Source organism: Taudactylus pleione, unplaced genomic scaffold (assembly GCF_031769625.1).
Source record: "Taudactylus pleione unplaced genomic scaffold, aTauple2 ptg000120l, whole genome shotgun sequence".
NCBI lineage: Eukaryota > Metazoa > Chordata > Amphibia > Anura > Myobatrachidae > Taudactylus > Taudactylus pleione.
The window spans coordinates 7553757-7577762 of record NW_028284522.1 but is presented as its reverse complement, the minus strand read 5'-3'; the positions used below and the strand labels follow the sequence as shown (position 1 = coordinate 7577762).

Genomic DNA, 24006 nt, shown 5'->3' with positions numbered 1-24006 from the left:
AAGAAAGATGCCTCATGTGTCCACAGAGAGCTGCTGGTTCCAACTTCCTACTCCTCAGCAGCCTCTTAAGTGGACTGTACCATAGTTGCAGGGAGGAGGGTCAGCATAATGATGTTGCGATATCATTCATATGTGAATGGTCGGGGCTGGGTGATGGGTAAGGGAGCCGGAGGGTCGGTAATAGGTGGGCAGCTGTGCCAGTCACCTGTTAGTTAATAACTACAATTAAACGTCGCAGAATAATTTTTACCCCTCTGAACTTTGGGGGCCCTTTTAACCTCGGGGCCCAGGATGGGTGTACCCTTAGTACTCCCTGTCACCGGGCCTGTGGGGGAGGAGCAAACAGGGAAGCACCAGCCTCCCCCATATGGTATAGCCCCCAGGGTCATGACTACCACTGCTAAAAAGCAGCCCCTGTTCCATATAGTAATCCCTGGTCGTCTAGTGGTGAGCGCATCAGACCAGGAGCTCCCACTGCCAGCACCGCTGGAGGTCTCCTGCTTTGGCGGTGACAGCCGCAAACCCACAGCTTACTGCATGCAGGGAGCCATCTTACCTTATGTCCTCCACTGAGAGCCAGCTGCGGCTAGCAGCTCCTGCTTTGTGGGAGTCTGTGGCTGAAGACACTGATCCAGACGCTGCGGCCACCGGCGCTGGGGCATTGGAGAGGCAGTAGGGGCATCCTATAGGATGCCTTCCACTGCATACTCTAAATAAACTATGGAATAAAAATGAATAAACGAAAGAAATTAAAGTGGAGGACCACCTAAAGTAGCCCCCTAAATAACCGGTGCCCAGCTCCTGCCGGCACCAAACTTAAAACTGAGGTCCAGTGCCTGGAAGCGGGGTATAGAGGGGCTTGTGGGTAATTTGCATTACCTGTTTGGTGCCCAGACTCTCCTCTCCAGGCTATAACCAGATTTGTCCCTGTGCCCCCTTTGGAGTTGAAGAAACAGACTTAACAGGTAAGACATAAGTCTTCTTTTTTCACTCATTTACAGTGCAGACGGGACACAGGTGTGAAGTGCTTCTCTGCCTTGTCAGAGCCTTGTCAGAGCTTGCCGTTAAGCAGAGCATGACATCATCATGAGGCACCTGCTGCCTGCGCCTTGCTATCTTGGTGGGCACTTGATAGGGAGTCTTCTTATATTTCGGTTAGTGGCCTTTGTCTAGTGTTTGTCTATCTGCTTTTAAAAATATATCTGCCCTGATGATGGTGTACATGTACAGCAAATGTTCCATAAGTAACAGCAGGCGGCACTCACTGGGTTTTGTATCAAACTGACAGATTTTGTCAGCACATAAGTACTGGGTACAGCTCCTGCATACAAACAAATGATCAGGCATAGTGTTATCAATGTCAATGTTTCAAGGATCCCATGCCCTTTTGTCAGGACTGCATTGGAGCATTCGCTGTATATATACCTGGCAGATGACACACCAGCAGACTCTTTGGGTTGTTTCCTATTCCCATGCAGGAGAGCTGTGGCAAATAAGTCTCTTTGTCACATACCTCTCCCCTTAGCATTGCTAACCTCGGTGATGCGGACACAGAGGAGTTCGCATCTTTGTGAAAAAATACATCTACATTTTTATTCAGACTCCATGACCTATGGTCCACTGTGAAATGGTATGGCTGGAGTGCATTAATTTCCTGTCTCACAGAAAACCGAGGTACCCACTTACTCTTATCACTACTCCTGGAGGTGTAATGATATTGTATTCTATGAGGCAGGTACCTTACAACACCTTAAGGTTCCTCTGAACCATTTCCTCAGTCTGTCGTCCTTGCTTCGGCAACAGATCGTCCCTTATGCGGTCTTTAGTTTCCTGCACATGGGAATGGGAACTACTGGGCCCAGTAGTCTGGCTTTGGACATGTTCTCTGACATACTAGACATGTCCGGCAAAACTTCTTTATCCCCTCATACACCCACGGCCAATAAAACCTGAGTAATAAATGCTCCCAGGTTGTATCTTCTCCCAGACGTCCCTCACACATGTGTGCGTGCAGCTTAAAGTACATGGATTTGTGGCACCAACAATTGGTCTATAATTTCATTTTACAGCAAATGTTAATTTTACAGCAAATATTTTTTCAAAATAAGTCAATACCTTCTGCAGGCATGTTGGCATTCTCTACCCCATTATCTCAATGACATTTTTATAGACATGACCAAATAGAATCTCCAAGCTGATCTCTATCAACATCTCTCAATGGAAACAGGTTAAATAACCCTTACCAATATGAAGCCTTGCTGGGAGACATGGCACCTTCACCCAAGGTCTTGCCAACAAATGATGGCAGGAACCAGTTTTGCATTGGAACTTGCATAGCACCCCTTTGTCTTTTCCCCATCCATTTAGCTGGCAGACGTTTATTCACCCAAACAGTACTCTGGTTCCAGTTTTGTGGCAGAGCATGACACTTTATCTCTTTTCCCTCAAGCTTCTCTGTCAAGGCTGGACCTTCAGCCAGTGATTCAATTGTCAGGTGTCCAGCTGGACTTGCTCCTGGAGGATCTGTTTGTACAGCAGACATGGTGTAATGGTTACCATTATTGCCTAACAGCATTGAGGTTGTGGGTTCGATTCCCACTATGGCCCTAACTGTGTGGAGTTTGTATGGAATCGGTATGTAATATAGCCGGCCGCATGGCTGGCAATTTGAATCCCAGCAGCGTCAGGCCGACAGGAAGACATCCCGGCAGCGGCAGCCCGACAGTGCTGGAAATCCCGATCGTCCCCAGGTAAATACTAACTAACCTAACCTACCCCCCTAACCCTCCCTTAGGGGTGCCTAACCCTAACCTCCCCCCAAGTGCCTAACCCTAATCCCCCCTCTAAGTGCCTAAACCTAACCCCCCCTTCCCCACTGCCTAAACCTAAGTCCCCCGGGGGGGTGCCTAACCCTATCCTCCCCCTGGGGGTGCCTAACCCTAACTCCCCCTTCCCCTAGCCTAACCATAACCCTCCCGGGGGGGTGCCTAACCCAAAGTCGCCCCCGGGAGCCCTAAACCTAACCCTCCCCCCTGCATCTGTCCGCTCACGGCGCCCGGCATCCCTTCGATCGGGATGCCGGGTGCCGGTCTCCCGGCGTAGGGGTAATGACAGGCGTCTAGATTTTAGACACCTGTCATTTAACCCTAGCCAGGATTGAGGAGTCGGGAAGCCGGCCGCCGGTATTGCGGCTGCCGGCATCCTAAACATATACCATTTGTATATTCTACCTGTGCTAGCATGGGTTTCATCCAGGTGCTCTAGTTTCCTCCCACATTCCAAAAATATACTGATAGGGTAAGTGGCCCCAACAGAAATGAATCCTAGTATGTATGCGTGTGGTATAGATTCCAAACAACTATTGTGATCCCGCACTGATAACTTAATATATTTTTGTCTGTTTATTTAGAGAGCAGACATATGTTGGTACTTTCATGTCCTAGGAACTCCATATAGATGATTAATAATACCTGTACAGTTTTCTAATATTTATTCCACTGGAGGTGCTCACTGATAACCTTGTAAATACACAATTTAATTCAAACACTGAGATAAAAGACAAGATTTTAATTCAGTGCACGTTATAGGTGGAAATAATCATTGGTCCCTAACTCTATGAACAAATATAATAAAACTTTAATTCTCTTTATTTATTACTCTCTACATTTATGTGTTCCAATATTTAGGCGAATTATAAAATCAAATCAAAGTATTACAAAGAAAAGAATGTTTGTCAGATTAGTAGATAAGTGATTTAAACTTTCCTCTGCCGTTAATCAATTATATCACTTCTCATATATTGTGCATCTGAGTGATAGGGCTATCATTCATAATTTTTTATTTTAGAAAATTGTTCAGGAGTAAAATTCTACTTAAATATCAGTGATCTCACCCGTATAACAGTATTTTCATATAATCATTACAAAATGCTCTATTTTCATGGGGTGTGAGTCACACCATGATATTTAAACTTTGTTGCTTTATATTATCTATAATTATTGAATGATACTATTCCACAAATATTATATTAGGTATTGCAACAAATGTAACAAATTTAAGTGACACAGGATGTCTTTTATTTATTTAATATAGTGTGTAAAGTTTACAAATATCATTCCCTGATTAATTTTACAATCTAAATGAGAATTATCTTTTCCTGTTTGGTGACTTGATTTCAACGCCACCGCGAGTATTCCTTATTTTAATACTCTGAATGGTAATCTGGCATTGTCAGCTAGACACGTATTGTAACCTCTTATATATTCAAATCGGTTACTCTTTCACCTGTAATTCTCCCACAGGGGAAAGGTTGTTATTGGGGATTTAATCCCATTCACTCAGTGTCAGAGCCGGATTTAGACCTCATGGGGCCCTAGGCAAGATACCAGTTTGGGGCCCCCCTCCCTCAAACAATCCATAGCACTTTATTTGCATTCCTGATTCATGCAAACATCCCTACCCTAATCCTGACCCTAACTCAACCCTAAGCTCAAACCTGACCCTAACCATAACCTCTAACCCTAATACATTAACCGCTAAACCCTACACCATCCCTAATACCCCAACTCAAACACCTAATCTGACCCTAATACCCTAACCCAAACTGATACACCAACCCTAATACCTTATCCCTAATGCCAAAACCCAAACTAAACCTAATACCCTAAGGTTTTACTCCTCATTATCCATTGAATACAACACATAAGCCTGAGGAGTGCTAAGGATTAGAAGGTAGCTGCGAGGTGGCATCTGCAGCGGGGGTTGTGGTGTGGCCATGCCCAGTATTGTGTGTGACTGTGCTCAGCTGAGTACAATGATGGAGATGAGTCATCACCATTACACCCCCCCCCCTTTTTTTTTAAAGTACACTGTAGGATTTATATATGTAATGGTAGATGGGGAGTGGACAGGACTGCATTATAGTATAGTATATTACATGAAAATAGCATCATCCTTGATTGATGTACTAATAATACTAATAATTTCATGATCATCATAATGTATATTACTATATGCTTGTAATATAAGGCAGTCCTGTCCACTTCACAGACCCCATCTACCATAAACAATAAATCCTACATAAATCAAGCTATATTGGAGTAGTTGAGAATAGCACAGTACTTGACCCTACCTGCCTGGCTGCTGTGATTCTCTGAGATCTGGATCCTTGGTCACTGTCTCACTCAGCCAGACTCTGCCTTGGCCTGTCCTGCTCCTTGCTGGGTGCCACCGATGCGTGCTGCTGGTGGCAAGCTGCAAGCCTGGCAGTCAGTGGCAGAGGCTGCTGTGCTGGGGGTGGGCTAGAGCTGGATGGGGCTGGTTTGAGGACCCAGTGACCCTCGTCCTCCCTCTTATGCACAGTCACTCTGTGACAATGCAGACAGTGGTGCCGCAGCGGGACTCTATAAGCGGGTCCTTGTGACATCTTGATATCACGCGGTACTTGTACAGTGCTCCTCCGGGAGCATTTTGGCCGGCCAGATTTCTTGGGGAAAGGGGCCCATCTAGGGCCCCGCGAGTCAAAAGGGGCCCATCCACGGGGCCCTTGGGACTCGTGGGGCCCTAGGCAAGCGCCTAGGTTGCCTTGTGGGAAATCCGGGCCTGCTCAGTGTTACCTCTCAATCACTACATGATAAGCACCATGATGCCGCATACGATCGTGTGGTAACCAGCGATGACAAGTAAGAATGCTGGCATTCTTACATGTCATCGCCAGTCACCGCACGATCGTTACAATACTTGTCTACCTGACGATGTTATATCAAATCATTTGGTTTCATTATCACTGTTTTTATAGTGAATCAGCAACATTTTTTGAGCTAAGTGAGAAGAGAATCGGAGGTCGCTATAAGAAAGCGGTTTACGTAGAGTACACAGATTCAACTTTCACTAAGCGGAAAGAAAGATCCAGTGAGGAAGCACATCTTGGAATCCTGGGTAAATATGTCCAGGTGCTCCATTTACTTCCTAGAAGAGTTCCCCATGGTGGGGAAAAGTGTGTAACTGACATAATTATACAGTATTGCACTATACATAGTTCATCATTGTACGTAGAGAGGAGACATATTTCTGTTTAAGTAAAGAAATAATTAAATTTTTTATTTTAGATTTTTAAATATATTACTAAAAGGCTTTAGTATAGGATCTATTCTTGAAAAATATTTGTAATATATTTTTATACATTCATGGACACTTAGGTATGGCATATTAATGTGTCAATGACTTTGAAATGTAAGGTGCTTTTTAGCGCTGTACAGTGGTGAAAACAGAACATGCTAGAACATACAATACTATTAAACACAGATTAAGTGGAAATTTTATATATATATATATATATATATATATATATATATATATATTGAAAAAGGGTCCGGCACTCAACAATCTGTCAGTTCAGCGTGCCAGGATGCCAATCCAAGAGGATTACCTATATACATAAAAAGTGGAGGGGACTCAGCAGGTCTCAAAACAATAAGAGTAACACACCAGACTGAGCAGGTAATGGTAGTCAACATTTCAGCGGACAAACGCTTTTATCAAGACATACAAATAATGCAACAAACACATTTATAGCTATCTACTCACCCTGTGTCCATCACCTCCACGATCACCCGCTGTTGCATTTGCTCGATGATGTCACTCACACGGGATGCACTAGCAAGTCAGCTGTACAGGGGGCGTGGTCAAAACCCTGTTGCCATCACCTAAGCAACATATCACAAATATAAAATAATACAATACAGACATAGTCTAACTGTGTATGGGTGTGCGCACAGGCAGCAAACCTATATAGGGAGGGAGATCAGGAGCATATGTAACATAGACCACATGTGTGATCACAGCGTAGGAGTGCCGTGATAACATGAACTAACAGTACTGAAAGATTCTGACATAATGTCAACAACCTGACTAGGATAACTTAATGTCCAAGCCCAAATTTACCAAAACCCCTTATGTAGAGCTAAATGAAAGAGGATCAGTGCAATACTGTAATTAATGCCCTGGTGTAACTAGCTATGGCACCAGCAGTGGAAAGTATACGCATGCTGAAGAATCCTCTGTACGAGAGGCAGTCAGTGACACCTGCTGACTATAAGATGTGTGGTAAAATGATAAACGTCTAGATTTTATAAAAAGCAAGTAAGGATAGATTTTCGTTAAAACCCATGGGGTGTACTGTCTGTAAAGTGTGGATCAATTTTACCTACTTCTGTAGAAGGATGCATCCTCTATCACCACCTCTGATGCTAGGTGGTACTCAATCTATCATTTTGTATCTAATACTGGATAAATTATGTTGATACACCTGAAAATGGTGTGCAACTGGCCGGTCAGAGCCTTTACCATCCAGTGCTGCCCGTATGCTGGATCGGTGCATCGCCATGTATTCCTTAAATTGGCAAGTAGTTTTGCCAATATAAAGCATACTGCAAGGACACCTAATGTAGTACACAATGAATTTGCTAGAACAGGTTAATGCATACTTAATTGAAATTTTTTTACCTGATCTCGGGTGTAAAAAAGTATTCCCTGTCTCTAGAAATGACAGGTAGTACAGCCTATACATTTGTGATTACCAGGCTTACGTGTCAAAAAATGTCTAGGTTTCACTTCAGAAAAGTGACTGATGTCATTATGTACTATCATGTCCTTGATGTTTCTGCCTCGTTTGTACGAGGGTAATATAGAGGAACCAAGGAGTGCTGGAATCTGTTTATCCATGGATATAATGGGCCACATATTTTTTGCAGCCTTCATAAGTTCCATGGTGCCTGTGGAATATACCTGGGCCCAAACAAGACAATTTTGGGAGTCCTTCTGAGGAGTGGATAAAAGGACATCTCTCCGACAGACTGCTTGTGCCCTATCCCTTGCTTTAATAAGGGATTTATAGTGATATCCCAGTTTGAGAAACTTTAACAGCATGGTTTGAATCTGTATCTTAGCTTCTATCGGGTCACTGCATATCCTCACCACTCTCAAAAATTGGGAGAACGGGAGAGTGAATTTCAATGACTCAAGATGTTGGCTGTCAGATGAGACGAGGGTGTTTCTATCAGTGTTTTATAATACATGGAGGTTAGAATCCTGCCATCCTGTTAAATATTAATGGAAACATTCAGAAAGTGTATATTTATGTGACTGCTTTCCGATGTTAATTTAATAGGACAGTCATGTTTGATATCCCCGATGAGATCTAGAAATGCATCCTGGGTGCCCCTTCAATACAGGAAGATGTCATCAATATATCGGCAGTACCCCAGGACGGAGTGGGAAATCATAGGATCTGCAAAAAATAATTCATCCTCCATAGAATATATAGATGTTTGCAAAGCTCGGGGCTACGCATGATCCCATAGCACACCCCAAGCTTTGGATATAAATTTTATTGTTGAAGATGAAATTATTCCTTGTGAGTGTCCAGGTAAGTAATTGAATAAAAAAAATCAATTTGAGGGCCTGTATATTCAGATTTACGTAGAATGTGCTCGAACTGCTTCAATACCCTCTGTGCCCGAGGGATGCTCATGTACAGGCTAGACACGTCTATCGTGCACATCAGGTATGGCTCCTTAAGGGGTGATAGTTCCTGTAGTTTTAAAATGAAAGTGGTGTCCTTAAGAAAAGACTTTCATTCCGAATCAGAGGCTGTAAAACATTATCTAAATATTGAAAAATACTGTAAAATAGCGAATCCTGTGCCGCTATAATGGGCCTGCCAGGTGGAGAGATAGCATTCTTATGGAGCTTTGGAATTGTGTATAGGACTGGAATTTTAGGCCACAGCTGTGTCAATGCGTCTTTAGTGTACTGATTGATGATATTGTCCTGTACCGCCTGGGTCAGTATTTATCAAGGTCTTTCTTAAATACTGGGGTGGGGTCCCCCGGTAATAGCTCTTATAGTGTGCTGTCATTCAGTTGACTATATATCTCTGCTTTGTAAGCTGTCAAATCCTGCACCACGATGCCTCAACCATCCGTCCAGCGGATAAGGGTGATGTTCTGGTATGATCCTAGTTTATTTAATCCCTGTCTTCCCAAGTGGGTCAGATTAGGAATAGTTTTATGTATTCTGGTTTTCTAATTCTCAATGGTATTGTCCATGTAATGGGTATAACATTTGATATTGACTTTAGAGGAGTGAGGGATAAACGTGGACTTTTTGTATATAGGACCCTTTTCCATGTGCACTGGTGTTGAGCCAAAATGTTCCTTTAATTTCATATGGCGGTCAAATTTAAATAGATCAATCTTGTTTTGAAAAACATCAAGGTCTTTAGTTAGTCGGGACAAAAGAAAGTCCTTTGTTGAGTACTTTCAACTCGATCTCAGTAAGCGTTCTTGATGATAGATTAAAGACTACCGTCTCCAATTGTAGTTCTTTTTTTGCCTGTCTTGCCCACTGACCTCTGCGCCTGGTGCGGGTTCTCTGGTGAGGTCTAGAGTGGCTTTCGTAGCTACCCCTAAAGGGGGCTTGCTGCTGCAGGGGGCTTGAGCTCAATCTACACATTCCGCCTCACTGGACGAGGCTGCTCCACTAGACTGGTCTGTCTCCAACGGAAATCTCCTTTGTCTCCAAAATTTAGGATGCTTATCATGATTGGGTCCACTATTATAAGCCCTGCTGTATACTTTCAATTCAGTGTAATCTTTAGTCACTGTTTGTAATTTGGATTTTTTTAATTGGACCAGATCCGCTCTGTATTTCTCAATTTGATCATTCAGTTGGTTTGCACCAATCTTGCGAATTATGATGTTAGAAAGGTGTGTAGATTCAAAACTGGTGATTTTCTCTTTAACCAGGGTTAACTCTCTACGTGACTCTTCTATAACTAATAATATTAAATCATAGGAACACTTATTCAGGACTGCCTCCCACCGGCGGCAAAATTCTGGATTATGTCGACCAATCATTGGAATGTTCCTTATTCTAAACCCCCGAGGTATTTTATTTATCTCTATAATAGTCAGAGAGACACCGTGGAGGTAGTAATCCACTTCACGTTTTTTAAATCTAATAAACTGTGCCACCAGTTGTTCTACTGTATCAGCTACCGATGATTCTTGCAACTTAGCTGTAAATAATATGCCTTCTGCGTCAGAGTCAGTCAAACATAGTTGCTCTCAAGATTACAAGAGTAACTGTGCAATAAAGGTTTGCACAGAAAGCATGAACTTGGATAACATCAAGTAAGAAAAATAAATATATAAAAAATGGACATAAAAATAAAAAAAATAAAAAAAACAATTTAAAAATTTTTTTCAAAGAAGAAAATATGGAGCTTATCTCAATCTTAAGAAGGTCCTGGAAGGCTGGATTGCACTGTCCCAATGTGTTTCGTCTATTCTCTAGATTTCTTAAAGGGGATGTCCATTGTGTACTGTTTCCCTGTATTTATACCCCTTTACTTGAGTTTAAGGGGCGGGATTTTAGTGTGACATCACTTCTGGGTACTGGTTATGCTAAGTAATGCACATAGCAAGCAATGAGGAGACCCTAACAACTATAGTTCATATTGTGCCCTTTCCATCAGGGCCCTAGCAAGTAACATTGCCAATCATGTATAAAAAAAACGGAGCTTTAAACTACATGTCCATAGACATTCAGCGGCAGCCATCTTTTCGGATCCCTTATGTTCATTAAGACTCTGACTGGCAGTGAACATTTTGCTGTATCCCATTATGTGTACTTCGGCCATTTTGCTGGATTCATCTCTGTAGATCTGTTGTACGCTCGTTACCATGGAAATTTTGCGGCGCCCATCTTTTTGGATTCTTTGCACTCATTTGACAATCCGTTTTATTATGTCCTATTGTGATTATTTTGGCCAATTTACTGGGTTATCATTTAGTTCTGTTGGCCATTTTGTTATGTCAGATATTTGCATATATGGCAATTCTTCAATAAAAACATGGTTATGACATCTGTATCCTTCCAAGAGTTTTTATGTTGGGATGGTTTTTCCTAGATATAAAAAGTGTCTCGTGGTTGATTCCTAGGTATTTAAAAATAATTATTAGACAGCGTAAATACAACACAGAACCATAAGTTTTTTTTTATAACTAACAGACTTTCTTATCATGAACCAATAATATTTCTTTTTATATTTCAAATTGATATAAGCAAATGAATATCCTATACACTTGTCCATTAAAGACAAAAAGCACAGTCAATGTTTGGTTACATCACCCCACATATACGCATCTTCGTATAATGGAGATTTACAATTTGAAAAAACAAGGATGAAATAATACTCAGATTTTTACCAATTATGACACCAGATTTATTATATGCATATATTATGACTACAGCACCTTCTTGGGAGGTCCCCCATCCCAAAACTGACCAGGCCCAATTATGCTTAGCTTCCAAGATTGGGCATTTACATATTGCTATGGCTGTAGAAGAAGTAGGCACATAGTTTATCCTTTTAAAATGGTTCAGGTTTAAAAATTATTTCAAATGACTTGTTAAAACAAATTTTTTAAAATCTAAAAGAGTTTAAAATCAATTTGTTTATAAAAAAGGAGCTATCTCATAGTTGTCATTAAAACCCATCGGAGTTAGGGTGTTCAGCTCAAACATCCAGAACATCTCCCGTTTTGACAGCTTATTGCTCAAATCGCCTCCCCTTTCTCCCAATTTGACATGTTCGAAAGTTTTAAATGGAAGTTCTTCTGGATTGGATCCATGATGTGAAATAATGTCAGGACTGTGACTATCTCAGTACATAAAGATAAACTACATTTGCCAAAGTTCCATTGTGGTAATTGGAGGAGCTATCCTGGTTGCTGGCGTTCCCCACATACAGGGGATAGAGAGTTAAAATGATCATTTGTCTCATAGGTGTTGTCAGGTTGTGGGATTTCTGATTGCTTATTATTTCAAACCTGATTCCATTTGTGTCACAAGATCTGAACTTCCTACGGATCACAGACCCTTAGTATAAAGCCTGTTACTAAATGTGTCTCAGTGTCTGTGCAATGTTACTTTCAGATCTTTCTTGGACTCCTGCCAGATCCCTGCTGTGCCTGTGGGTTGCTGTGGACTTTGCTTTATTTCTACCCGTGTTCAGGTTAAACTTCTGATACCAGTTTCCAGCCACAATACAGAGCTCAGCATTGCCATTGCCTAAGTATTGTTATTCTGCTTCATTGCTGTGGTTGCATCCCCTGCTGGATTATTTACTGTGCCTGTTGTCTTCTACTTCCATGGACATTGAACTCACCTTTACTACAGTTGTCAACTGCACCGTTACAGTTATCGTCGCCGGACCCTTCGTGCATCGCAGGGCTCAACCCTGCTCCGGATCCCCATCACACCGTAGGGCTCACCCCCGCACTGGACCCTCACTACATCGCGGGGCTCAACCCTGCTTCGGATTTTTACTACATCACAGGGCTCAACTCTGCTCCGGATCTTTACTGCATCACAGGGCTCAACCCTACTTCACATCACAGGGCTCAACCCTGACTCGGATTTTCACCATGTCTCACGGCTCAACCCTGTTCCGGATCTTCACTACATTGCAGGGCTCAACCCTGTTCCGGATTTTCATCACACTACAGGGCTCAACCCTAGTAACGTCCTTTATACCATCCTGAGGTCTTAGCCTCATATTGGACTCGGGGTTCCCTACCACATTAGTATCAGAAACTTTATTTACATATGGGGTTTACTCCTATATTGACTACTGCATATCTGAACTTCTGTGTTGTTGAGACTTTATGTGAAACGTTGCTATATATTTTGCCTGTGAATAAATTCTATTTACTTTTATTCCGTGTTACTGAGATTCCATGAAAAGGTCAATCCTAAAGCCACCTCAGTTTATGGTGCCCAGTAGGCCTGACTCCTTCCAGGAGTCTCAAGTGTCGGCAGCCGTGACAAATGAAGTGTTTTGAAAACAATGTGGCTTTCAATTTTATTTGTAATATATCTGATGTGCTCCTGTATTCTGAGCTTCAAAACTCTCTTTGTTTATATACTGGTAGGTTAATTGGCTCCCAACACAAATTAACCCTCGTGTGTATGTGTGTGAGCATGTGATAGGGAATATATATTGTAAGCTCCACTGGGGCAGGGACTGATGTGAATGGCCAAATACTCTCTGTAAGGCGCTGCGGAATATATGTGCGCTATATAAATAACTGTTAATAAATAATAAATAAATTATTTTTTGAATACCTAGGAATCAACCACAAGACACATTTTTATATCTAGGATACACCATCCCACAATAAAAACTCTTGGAAGGATACAGATGTCATAACCATGTTTTTATTTAAGAATTGCCATATATACAAATATCTGCCATAACAAAATAGCCAATAGAACTAAATGAGAACCCAGTAAATTGGCCGAATAATCACAATAAGACAGAATAAAATGGATTGTCAAATGAGTACAAAGAATCCAAAAAGATGGCTGCCACTAAATTTCCATGGGAACGAGTGCACAACAGATCTACAGAGATGAATCCAGCAAAATGGCCAAAGTACACATAATGGGATACAGCAAAATGGCCACTGCCACTAGAGAGTCTTAATGAACATAAGGGATCCGAAAAGATGGCTGCCTCTGGATGTCTTTGGACATGTAGTTTGAAAGCTCAGTTTCTTATACATGATTGGCAATGTTACTTGCTAGGACCTTGATGGAAAGGGCACAGTATGAACTATAGTTGTTAGTCCTGTGGATAGACCCTCATCGATTGCTAAGTGCATTACATAGCATAACCAGTACCCAGAACTGATGTCACACTAAACCCTGCCCCTTAAACTCAGCATATCAAGCAAAGGGGTATAAAATAAATACAGGGACATAGCACACAATGGACATCCCCTTGAAGAAGTCTAAAGAATAGATGAAATGCATTGGAAAAGTGCAATCCAGCCTTCCAGGACCTTCTTAAGATTGAGATAAGCTCCATAATTTGTTTGAAAAAAATTTTTCAATTGTTTTTTTTTCCATTTTTTATATATTTTTTATATATTTTTCTTACTTGATGTTGTCCAAGTTTATGCTTTCTGTGCAAACCTTTATTGCATAGTTACTGTTGTAATCTTGAAATAAATAGTATACCATTTTTTAGTAAAATCAGCACATCATTGTGATTTTTATTTATGCACCAATGACACTTTAAATGCACCAGAAAACTTTATTTTGCTATTAGTACTAATTCTTATTTTTAATATGTTTTTTTTATGAAATTTGCACAGATTATTGCAAATATACACTGCAGTTTGCATTGTGAGAGTGGTTGAAATAGGAATGGGTATGATATACCGCCGGCCGCATGGCCGGCAGTTTGATTCCCGTCAGCGGCAGCCCGACAGGAGCAGAGTGCGAAGCAGCGGAAGCCCGACAGCGCTGGAAATCCCGATCGTGGCTAGGTAAGTATCTGCTAACCTAACCTAACCCCCCTAACACTAACCCTCCTTAGGGGTGCCTAACCCTAACTTCCCCCCCAAGTGCCTAACCCTAATCCCCCCTCTAAGTGCCTAACCCTAACCACCCCCTTCCCCGCTGCCTAAACCCAAGTCCCCCCCGGGGGTGCCTAACCCTAACCCTCCCTCCCCCTAGCCTAACCCTCCTGGGGGGGTGCCTAACCCTAAATCCCCCCCGGGAGCCCTAAACCTAACCCTTCCCCCCGCGGCTGTCCGCTCGCAGCGCCCGGCATCACTACGATCGTGATGCCGGGCGCCGGTCACCCATGCCAGGATAAGACAGTCGGGAAGCCGGCTGCCGGTATTTAGGCAGTCGGCTTCCCAATTGCTTCCCGTTGAAATATACCCTCAATTACTCAATTAATTCATTATTTATTTGCACAAGGCACTTAGCACTTTCAGGCGCTCCATATTAAATCCATTTAATTATATATATATATATATATATATATATTCTTCTTTATATATAACACCTTAAAAGTAGAAAAGTTGGTCATGTAAAAAAATAGAGAAACAAGGTTTAATTGTTAACAAATATCGAGTCTCAAGAGTTGCCCTGTTCCAGTTCAAAGTGGACTGTACTATAGTATACATAGTATAAAATGCCATAAGAATTATAGGTTAAATTCACTTAAGCCATACTGGCTTAAGTTATATCCCCTCCATGAGTTTCCGAGGGAAGACACAGGTGGCCAGCGCCGAGCAATGCAAATCGTATCATCATGGCTCTACCCCCTATAATGCAGTGCTGTCACTGTGAATCAGGCCATTACACAGAGGATGATGATGTGATACGCCTCCTGATTTCACCTATTTCACTAAGAAATGGATTAAATGACAAATCCAGGAGTTACCTATAGCCAAATTTTAAGATGTCTTCTAGAAAACCAGTGACTCTTGTATGGGACTTATCCAGCACATCCGTTCACCACCACATCACCCCATAAATCAAGGGACTCAAACTACCAATATGTATGTCTACTCTATGTACTCTGATAATTGTAGCTGCCCCCCTCCTTCGTGACATTATATCCCTATAATCAGTGACAGTTAACCCCTTACCGTAATATATTTAAAACATATTTTTAGAACTAGGTCCATTTTACACAGAATTCATATTTGGAAAGAGAAAGGCTAATATGCTAATTTATATTGTTACTATATACTTTTCTTATTTGCTTGATTGCATGACATATATAAATGTTTATGTTTTTATTATTAGGGCCAGTCATTTTGGCAAAGGTAGGAGATTTCATCAAGGTCACATTTAAGAACAATGCAAGCCGCCCATACAGTATTCAGGCCCATGGAGTAAGCTACACAAAAGACATGGAAGGCGCTGTCTACAAAACAGGCAACAATGAAGGTGAATGAAAACATTTTAGATACAAAGCTATAAGTTACCTCCTAGATTTCCACAAGACATAAATCATTGGCTTAGTAATGAGAACACTGTGATATCTGATTTTGTTTTTCTTTTTTTCCTATAACAAATAATCAAACATTCAATATTATCGCTGTGACGTGGGCTAATAAACACTCCCCTTTCCTGTCTTTCACATGTGAGCTTTGTCATTATTACATTACTTTAATTTAATTTAACCAGGAACACACTATAATAAAGGCTTTTTGTGCATCTAGTTTTGTACGTCTTCATAGGACATTAACATGACTTAAAAACTAGTACTAAATATTTTGGCTGATAGCACCTACAAAAGTCCTGCTCCTCTCTCTATGATGCCCAGTAAACATCCCTTTGACCACTGAAATCTCAGGCTTGCAAAGTCAACAGTTAGTTTTGTGATTTTGTGCTGCACTAGGTGTAAATCAAATTGTAGTCAGACCTACGAGCCACCAGTTATCCATGTGATATTTTTACGCATTCATAAACCCTCAATCATTATGTGTAATATGCTGACTTACATTCTGACCAAAACAGAGCCGAATACACAGTCCCGTGCTTCCCATGTGGCCCCGGGAGATACATTTACATACGAGTGGGATGTACCAGACAGCGTGGGATCTACCATTCATGATCTTAATTGCTTGCCATGGCTTTACTACTCATCGGTCGATGTAGTCAGAGATACAAATGCTGGTCTTGTGGGTCCTTTGTTAGTGTGTAAGAGCTTAATTAACAACACACAGGTAAGTAGTGTATTTTTATTTATCCTAAATTTGTAAAAGTGTCCCATTCAGTACAGTGGTTTGTGGCTTAGTTTGATAGATAATATATGTGTCTGCAATCTGTAGGATCAGTAGCTTACCTCATGGACCGTATCACTCTGATGGAGGGTCGATACTTTCAGATGTGGTTAGACTGAAAATAAAGTTAATTATGTAGGATCTCTATTATGAAGCCCAAAATGGTAGATATGCCATGATGTCTGCAAAATAGTCTGGGGTTGTGGAGCAGGTTGGGCGTGTTTACAGAATTTGGCATTAGCTGACAGATGTTGGGTAGAGTGAAGGCAAAAGGTAGGCTCATAGGTGCTTCTAGTTTTGGTGAGCAGTGCAAAAAAGAAATTAAATTTTTCAGGGAGAGAGAATTTGGAAATTAGCTAAAGGGGAGTAGAATTGAATTCTGCACCAGTTCTAAAATGGTCTTGTCCTGTACTTTAAACGGTGCACAATTTGGACCATTCAACTGTAATCCAACAGAGAAGTACATTTCTAGTTGCCCTTCACCCACTGTGAAATTGGTGATATGTACATACTATTTTGTGATGTTCAAAGGTGATAAATAGTAAATACCAGTGAAAAGAAGTATTTGAGGCACATCAGGTAGATAGACTTAAACAGGAGCTTGGGTTTATTGCAGTGCACAGATTGTACAGCTGTACTCATGATGACACCAGTAGGTACCAAAGATGCAGCGAAGCATACAGGAGACCAGCCGGTCATGTATTGATAGTGGCAATATGCAGTGTATACTAGGGTCACTTCTGTGCAGAACTGTGGTGGTCAAACACAGTGGCAAGGTAGCGCCCCACGGAATCAGTATGAATGACCGCCGGCCCTATGGCCGGCGGTTCAAATCCCAATGCCGGAAGACCGGCAGGAGTGAAGATCCCAACAGGGGATTAAGGTAAGTAAAACTAACCCTACTCCCCAAAAGAGAAGTAAACTGTGCTCAGCTAAAATAGATCAGAAATATAAATGGTATTTATGCACCAAATGTGACATTAAACACATATCCAATCCCAATGGTAATATAATATCCAGATAAACAGAAAAACCCTACCAAACCAATGCAATATTGATATAAAGGAATTTATTTATTAGAAAAAGGCTAAACCATAAAAAGCCAGAAATGCTGCACATGCAAAAAGATTGGTGTACTTTCCGTCCAGGGAAAGAAGAAAAAAGGGGGGAATGGGAAATGGGGACTGGTGTGGATATGTGATCGGACTGACAATATGGGATTCAATCCACTCTGAATATAGAGTACAAAGTCAAGTGGAATAATGTTATAAATAGTCTGGTGTAGTATATAAGCGGCATCCTGCTATCAAAATGTTATAGTATGGATATTGTGATGCCCAGGATAGTCTTCTCAGGGCTAAGAGTACGGTGTGCCCACCGGGGAGAGGTGGCCTCCCGGCACCACGTACACTACCCAGCAACAAGCGTGGGGAGCCGCCTGAGTGAACCTGCAGCCTCCGATCACGAGCAACTGTGGGGGACGCTGATGTGTAAACGGGAGATACCCGGCACCGCCACTCGCTAAAGCAGCGTGCCGCGTGCCTCCTCCCAATGCCGGGGACTTACCTGTCTCACCCTAGAGGGCACCGCTCCTTCCCCTGTCGGCTCTGTTCATCCCAAACATGTAGCTTGATTGTAGTTCCACTGATGTGTCACGTGACCGGATGGATGCCTCGTGATTGTCCCAGGTGATTCAGTCCCGATCAGTCTTTTTGCAGTGTGCACACTTGGTCTGAAGGGTGTTGGTAGACAAAATAGTACTAAAATCTCCTTATGTGGGGATGAACACCAACGCGTTTCTACCTTTCAGGCCTTTATCAAGGAGTGAGTTGTGTTGTTATTCCTGGAGTTAAATAGGGAAGGGCCCTCTTTCTGATAGGTCATAGCACAGTGGGAGGGTCTTAATGATCTTATGTAAAAAAGCAGGGAAAAAGAGCTTAATAAGTTGATCTGACCTAAAACATAGACCATATCCGATCACATGAGGCAAATAGGAATCCAATAAATTGAATAAGAATAAATGAAAATAAAATAGAATAAAATAAAATAAAATAAAAAGGGCAAAATGAAATTAAAAATAAAATAAATTAAATATAAAAATAAAATACAAAGTTAATAAACAATAGCAATTCTGACCAGTCTAATAGACCCAGCAGACTATTCTATCAATACCAATATAGTATGTATATGCACAGACTATATAGAATTCGGGCGCTCACAACTTGTAATGATGGTTTAGCAATAATAAAATACTGAAAAAAAGAAAAAGAAAAAAGCTGCTCCTAATAGTGAATAATCTGTGATTCCTACTTAGTTAGAAACATAAATAATCTGAGTATAACATCAATTAATATACATCTCATAACACTAGTAATCAGTGTTATTAATGGTTATTATCAATTTATCAGACAAAGAGCGCTAATGAAAAGGATATAGCAATTTATTAACACAGTTAAAAAAAAATTTCAATAAATCTGACATAATGAAAAGATAAAAATAATAAATAAATATATAGACACACAAAATTTTTTTTTTATAAAATACCAACTGGTAAAAAAATATGTAAGTTGGCTTGTATGTACAGAAGAGAAGAGATTCACCCCTGTAATAGGTGTCTATTACATACAGTGAATACAATTTTTATATAGCCATATATGCTCCAGCTCCACACAGCGCTAATTAAGTAATGGAAACAGATAGTATATCTTTCCTCTCATATAGGAAAAAGCATTAATACATTCCAGTTACAGTCTTATCCAATATAATTAATTCCACTTATAGTTTTAATCACCGTAATTAGTATGGATCAGTTCACACAGCGACATATGCTTTGGTCTTTAGAGTGTTTCCATAGAGGACAGTCTGCCTTAGTGCAAATCGTGCCTTTTACTAAACTGACTATAATAAGATCTTTAAGTTCTATTCTTACATATGATAGATTTAATCTCGTTATCTAAATTGTGTCCTCGAGGGGTGAATGTTTTGAGTTCATATATCCATTCTAGCTCTTTGGTGATAATCATGTGATCAAAATCGCCACCTCTCCAATTGTGTTTTACTTGTTCCTCCCTACGTACTGTTTCTTACAGGTACACTCTAATACCAAAGGGGTCATTTACTTATTAGAGTATACCTGTAAGAAACAGTACGTAGGGAGGACTATTAGACCTTTAAAAATCCGAATTAGTGAACATATCAGAAACATTAAGAGAGGAGTGGAGGAGCACAATTTATCAAATCATTTCTTAATCCATCACAATAGTAATCCAAAATCACTCAAATTCATAGGTTTGGAATAAGTAAAACACAATTGGAGAGGTGGCGATTTTGATCACATGATTAACACCAAAGAGCTAGAATGGATATATGAACTGAAAACATTCGCCCCTCGAGGACACAATTTAGATAATGAGATTAAATCTATCATATGTAAGAATAGAACTTAAAGATCTTATTATAGTCAGTTTAGTAAAAGGCATGATGACGTTATTTACTGCCCGAAATTTAATAGTATATACTACATAAAATGATGATTTCACTATCAACATCTTCATTATACAATATTAACCACCATTGCATTTACCATGATACCATATGACCTTTTTAGGTATATGGCATAGTATTAATATGATTAGGTGGATCCGTAATCTGTAGTCCTCTGCTCGTCACTCTCCCCTAATTCTATGCTCATATACACTACTAAGGAGCTTAGGACACTATAATATGGCATGAACCCATAACCACAAGAAACATCAATTTATTTCTATTTCTATTTTCATTTTTATATTTATTTTTATTTTTATTTTTTTACACCTCTGTATGATATACGTAGGTGACAGCACTCATTAGCCACGTAACATTGTTACTATTGGGGACTTTGGATTTAGAACATATGCCATATTAGGGGATTTTTTCTCAGATATCCAGAATTGAGTACTCCAGTTTGATAGAATAGTCTGCTGGGTCTATTAGACTGGTCAGAATTGCTATTGATTATTACCTTTGTATTTTATTTTATTTCTATATTTAATTTATTTTATTTTTAATTTCATTTTGCCCTTTTTATTTTATTTTATTTTATTCTATTTTATTTTAATTTTTTCTTATTCAATTTATTGGATTCCTATTTGCCACATGTGATCGGTTATGGTCTATGTTTTAGGTCAGATCAACTTATTAAGCTCTTTTTCCCTGCTTTTTTACATAAGATCATTAAGACCCTCCCATTGTGCTATGACCTATCAGAAAGAGGGCCCTTCCCTATTTAACTCCAGGAATAACAACACAACTCACTCCTTGATAAAGGCCTGAAAGGTAGAAACGTGTTGGAGTTCATCCCCACATCAAGAGATTTTAGTTTGTCTACCAACACCCTTCAGACCAAGTGTGCACACTGCAAAAAGACTGATCGGGACTGAATCACCTGGGACAATCACGAGGCATCCATCTGGTCACGTCAGTGGAACTACAATCAAGCTACACGTTTGGGACGAACAGAGCTGGCAGGGGAAGGAGCGGTGCCCTCTAGGGTGAGACAGGTAAGTCCCCGGCATTGGGAGGAGGCACGCGGCACGCTGCTTTAGCGAGCAGCGGTGCCGGGTATCTCCCGTTTACATCAGCGTCCCCCACAGTTGCTCGCGATCGGAGGCTGCAGGTTCACTCAGGCGGCTCCCCACGCTTGCTGCTCGGTAGTGTACGCGGTGCCGGGAGGCCACCTCTCCCCGGTGGGTACACCGTACTCTTAGCCCCGAGAAGACTATCCCGGGCATCACAATATCAATACTATAACATTTTGATAGCGGGACGCCGCTTATATACTACACCAGACTATTTATAACATTATTCCACTTGACTTTGGACTCTATGGCCCTCATTCAGACCCACTCGCAAGCGGGCGCACGTACGTTAGGCGTACGTACAAAAATATTTAAATTCAATGGCTCGCTCGTATTTTCGTTCGCATCTAAAATTCCTCCCTAAACTCTGACGACCCCTCCTCTAACTAACGAGCGTACGAAATAGCGAGCGTACATCCCCGAAATGGCTTGAAAGGAACGCACGCACACGTATAAACAGGAAGTGGCCTTGTCAGATGTCGATTACCTGCTCCTTTATTCTGCCTACCTCCATCAATCGTATCATGCCAATCAATGTATCAATTAGCTTAATTGTTTGTTTTTTTTCAACACAATGCAAGAAACTTTACTCTTGTCCGTGTTTGTGTTTACCCGCAGAATACGTACGGATGAAACATTCGCTTTTATTGTTCAAAAAACATGTGAACCACAATTAAACAATTGTACTATTGCTGTGGATCCCCGCATATTTCCCTGGGTTCATTTCTTTATTTAAATTTGCTTACGCATGTCACTGCATCAAGCCTATCCTAACTCTCCAGAGATTTCTGGCCCTGTCGAACACATGACTCATACACTAACCAATAAAATTGCTCCTGTTAATTTCCAAAATACATTAGCCAATCAGAAAATTTTTACACACTTTATCAAAAATGATTTTTAAGAAAAACACCATTGCCATCATGAGAGCCTCCGCATTCACCAGGCGTGAGCTGCTGGTGCTTACGGAGGTCATGGATCGCCGGATCACCAGCCAGCCTCAACCCATGACCAACCGGCAGAAGCGCTCCGCGTATGCGGAGGTACGGTCCCGCCTGCGGTCCTTCGGCTCACGCCGCAACATCGGGCAGCTGGAGCGCAGGTGGTCCGACCTGCAACGGCGAACGCCCCGCTTGCTGGCATGCTTTCGCATGCAGATCCTGGCAAGTAAGTGTTATGTATTGTGGTTTTAATGTTTGTGTTTGTGGGGCAAACTGCGTGTGCATGTTTTCCTGTCTGTTCTATTTATTATTTGTACTCATATCTGCGTCTGCATGTTTTCCTGTCTGTTCTATTTATTATTTGTACTCATATCTGCGTCTGCATGTTTTCCTGTCTGTTCTATTTATTATTTGTACTCATATCTGCGTCTGCATGTTTTCCTGTCTGTTCTATTTATTATTTGTACTCATATCTGCGTCTGCATGTTTTCCTGTCTGTTCTATTTATTATTTGTACTCATATCTGCGTCTGCATGTTTTCCTGTCTGTTCTATTTATTATTTGTACTCATATCTGCGTCTGCATGTTTTCCTGTCTGTTCTATTTATTATTGGTACTCATATCTGCGTCTGCATGTTTCCCCTCTTTTTCTGATTTTTTAATTCTACTGCTATTTTTTTTGGTTTTATTTTTTATTATTTTTTTTTTTTTTGTTTGGTTGCCCGGATTTGTCCATAAACTAAACGCAATTTCTTTGACATATTTTAGGGGGACAGCCAAGACTCCGCCGTCAACGTCCGTCCCGACGGCGTTCCCGCCCACTCTCCCCAACCCCCAGCCAACACTCCACCCCAAATCTTTCCCCTATTCCCCACTCCTCCCCATCCTTCCCAGACCCTCTCCCGGAAATGTCGGGCCTCCTTCCCCTCCGTCCCACTTCCCCCTCTCCTCCACCCACCCCTCTTCCAATTACCCCCTCCCCGGAGTCCAGCATAACTCCGCCCCATTCTTTGGGGAATGACGGATCCTCCGAGGAGGATCATGGAGGTTTGGCCGGAGCTCCCGATTTGTCTCCCGGTATGTTTTTTTAATTTTTTTTTTAAAGCACAAACTGTTTGTATGTAATCATGTGTCGTGCCTTTCTTCGTGTTTTTGTGGCTTGACTTTTGTTGATTGTGAAGGTTTGCCTTTACCTCTTCCTGGTGATTTAAGCATACACATATCATACCTGTGGGAATTTGTACCTAGGCCTTGTATTTTTGCCAGCCCACCCTTTTTATTTCTGTTTTTGGGTTTAGGAGTGATTTGGTTTTTTTTTTATGTTTCTCTGTGGATTCCCTATTGTTGTATTAACCCACACACTTTTCTCACCCACAGAGGAACAGAGGCGTCGGCAAGAGGTGGCGGATGTTGTGGGGCAGATGCGCCACCATGTAATCGGCCTTCTGGTGGCCCTCGACCGGCTGTCTGGCCTCCTTCGGCATTAGATTTTTTTTTTTTGTTCGATTTTCCAAATAAATTTATTAAGACAAATATACGTTGTGGCTCATTTTTAAAAACCAAAACCAAGATAGTTTAGCCTGACATAAGTTCCTGCAAGGATTTCCCTTTTTTAAAAGTTAGATTGTGTTTTGTCTTTGTATGTCAAACAGACACCAGAAACACATAACAGTAACAATGTCATTTCCCTTTTTGGGTGTAGTGTCAATTACAGATTTCTACATTTTCCAGGTTCCTACTTGGTGCGCAAGCTGCTTAGGCCAATCTTACAAATCCCAAGGTTGGGCCAGG

General features: G+C 41.2%; 1 protein-coding gene across 1 annotated transcript in view; it reads left to right on the top strand.

Annotated features, from left to right (window-relative positions):
- Positions 1 to 24006, top strand: part of LOC148524212 (ceruloplasmin-like) — an 86587-nt gene that overhangs the window by 21379 nt on the left and 41202 nt on the right. The window contains 3 exon segments of the mRNA XM_088472072.1: positions 5798 to 5937; positions 15676 to 15819; positions 16393 to 16601. Coding sequence (XP_088328198.1) covers positions 5798 to 5937; positions 15676 to 15819; positions 16393 to 16601 — 493 coding nt within the window.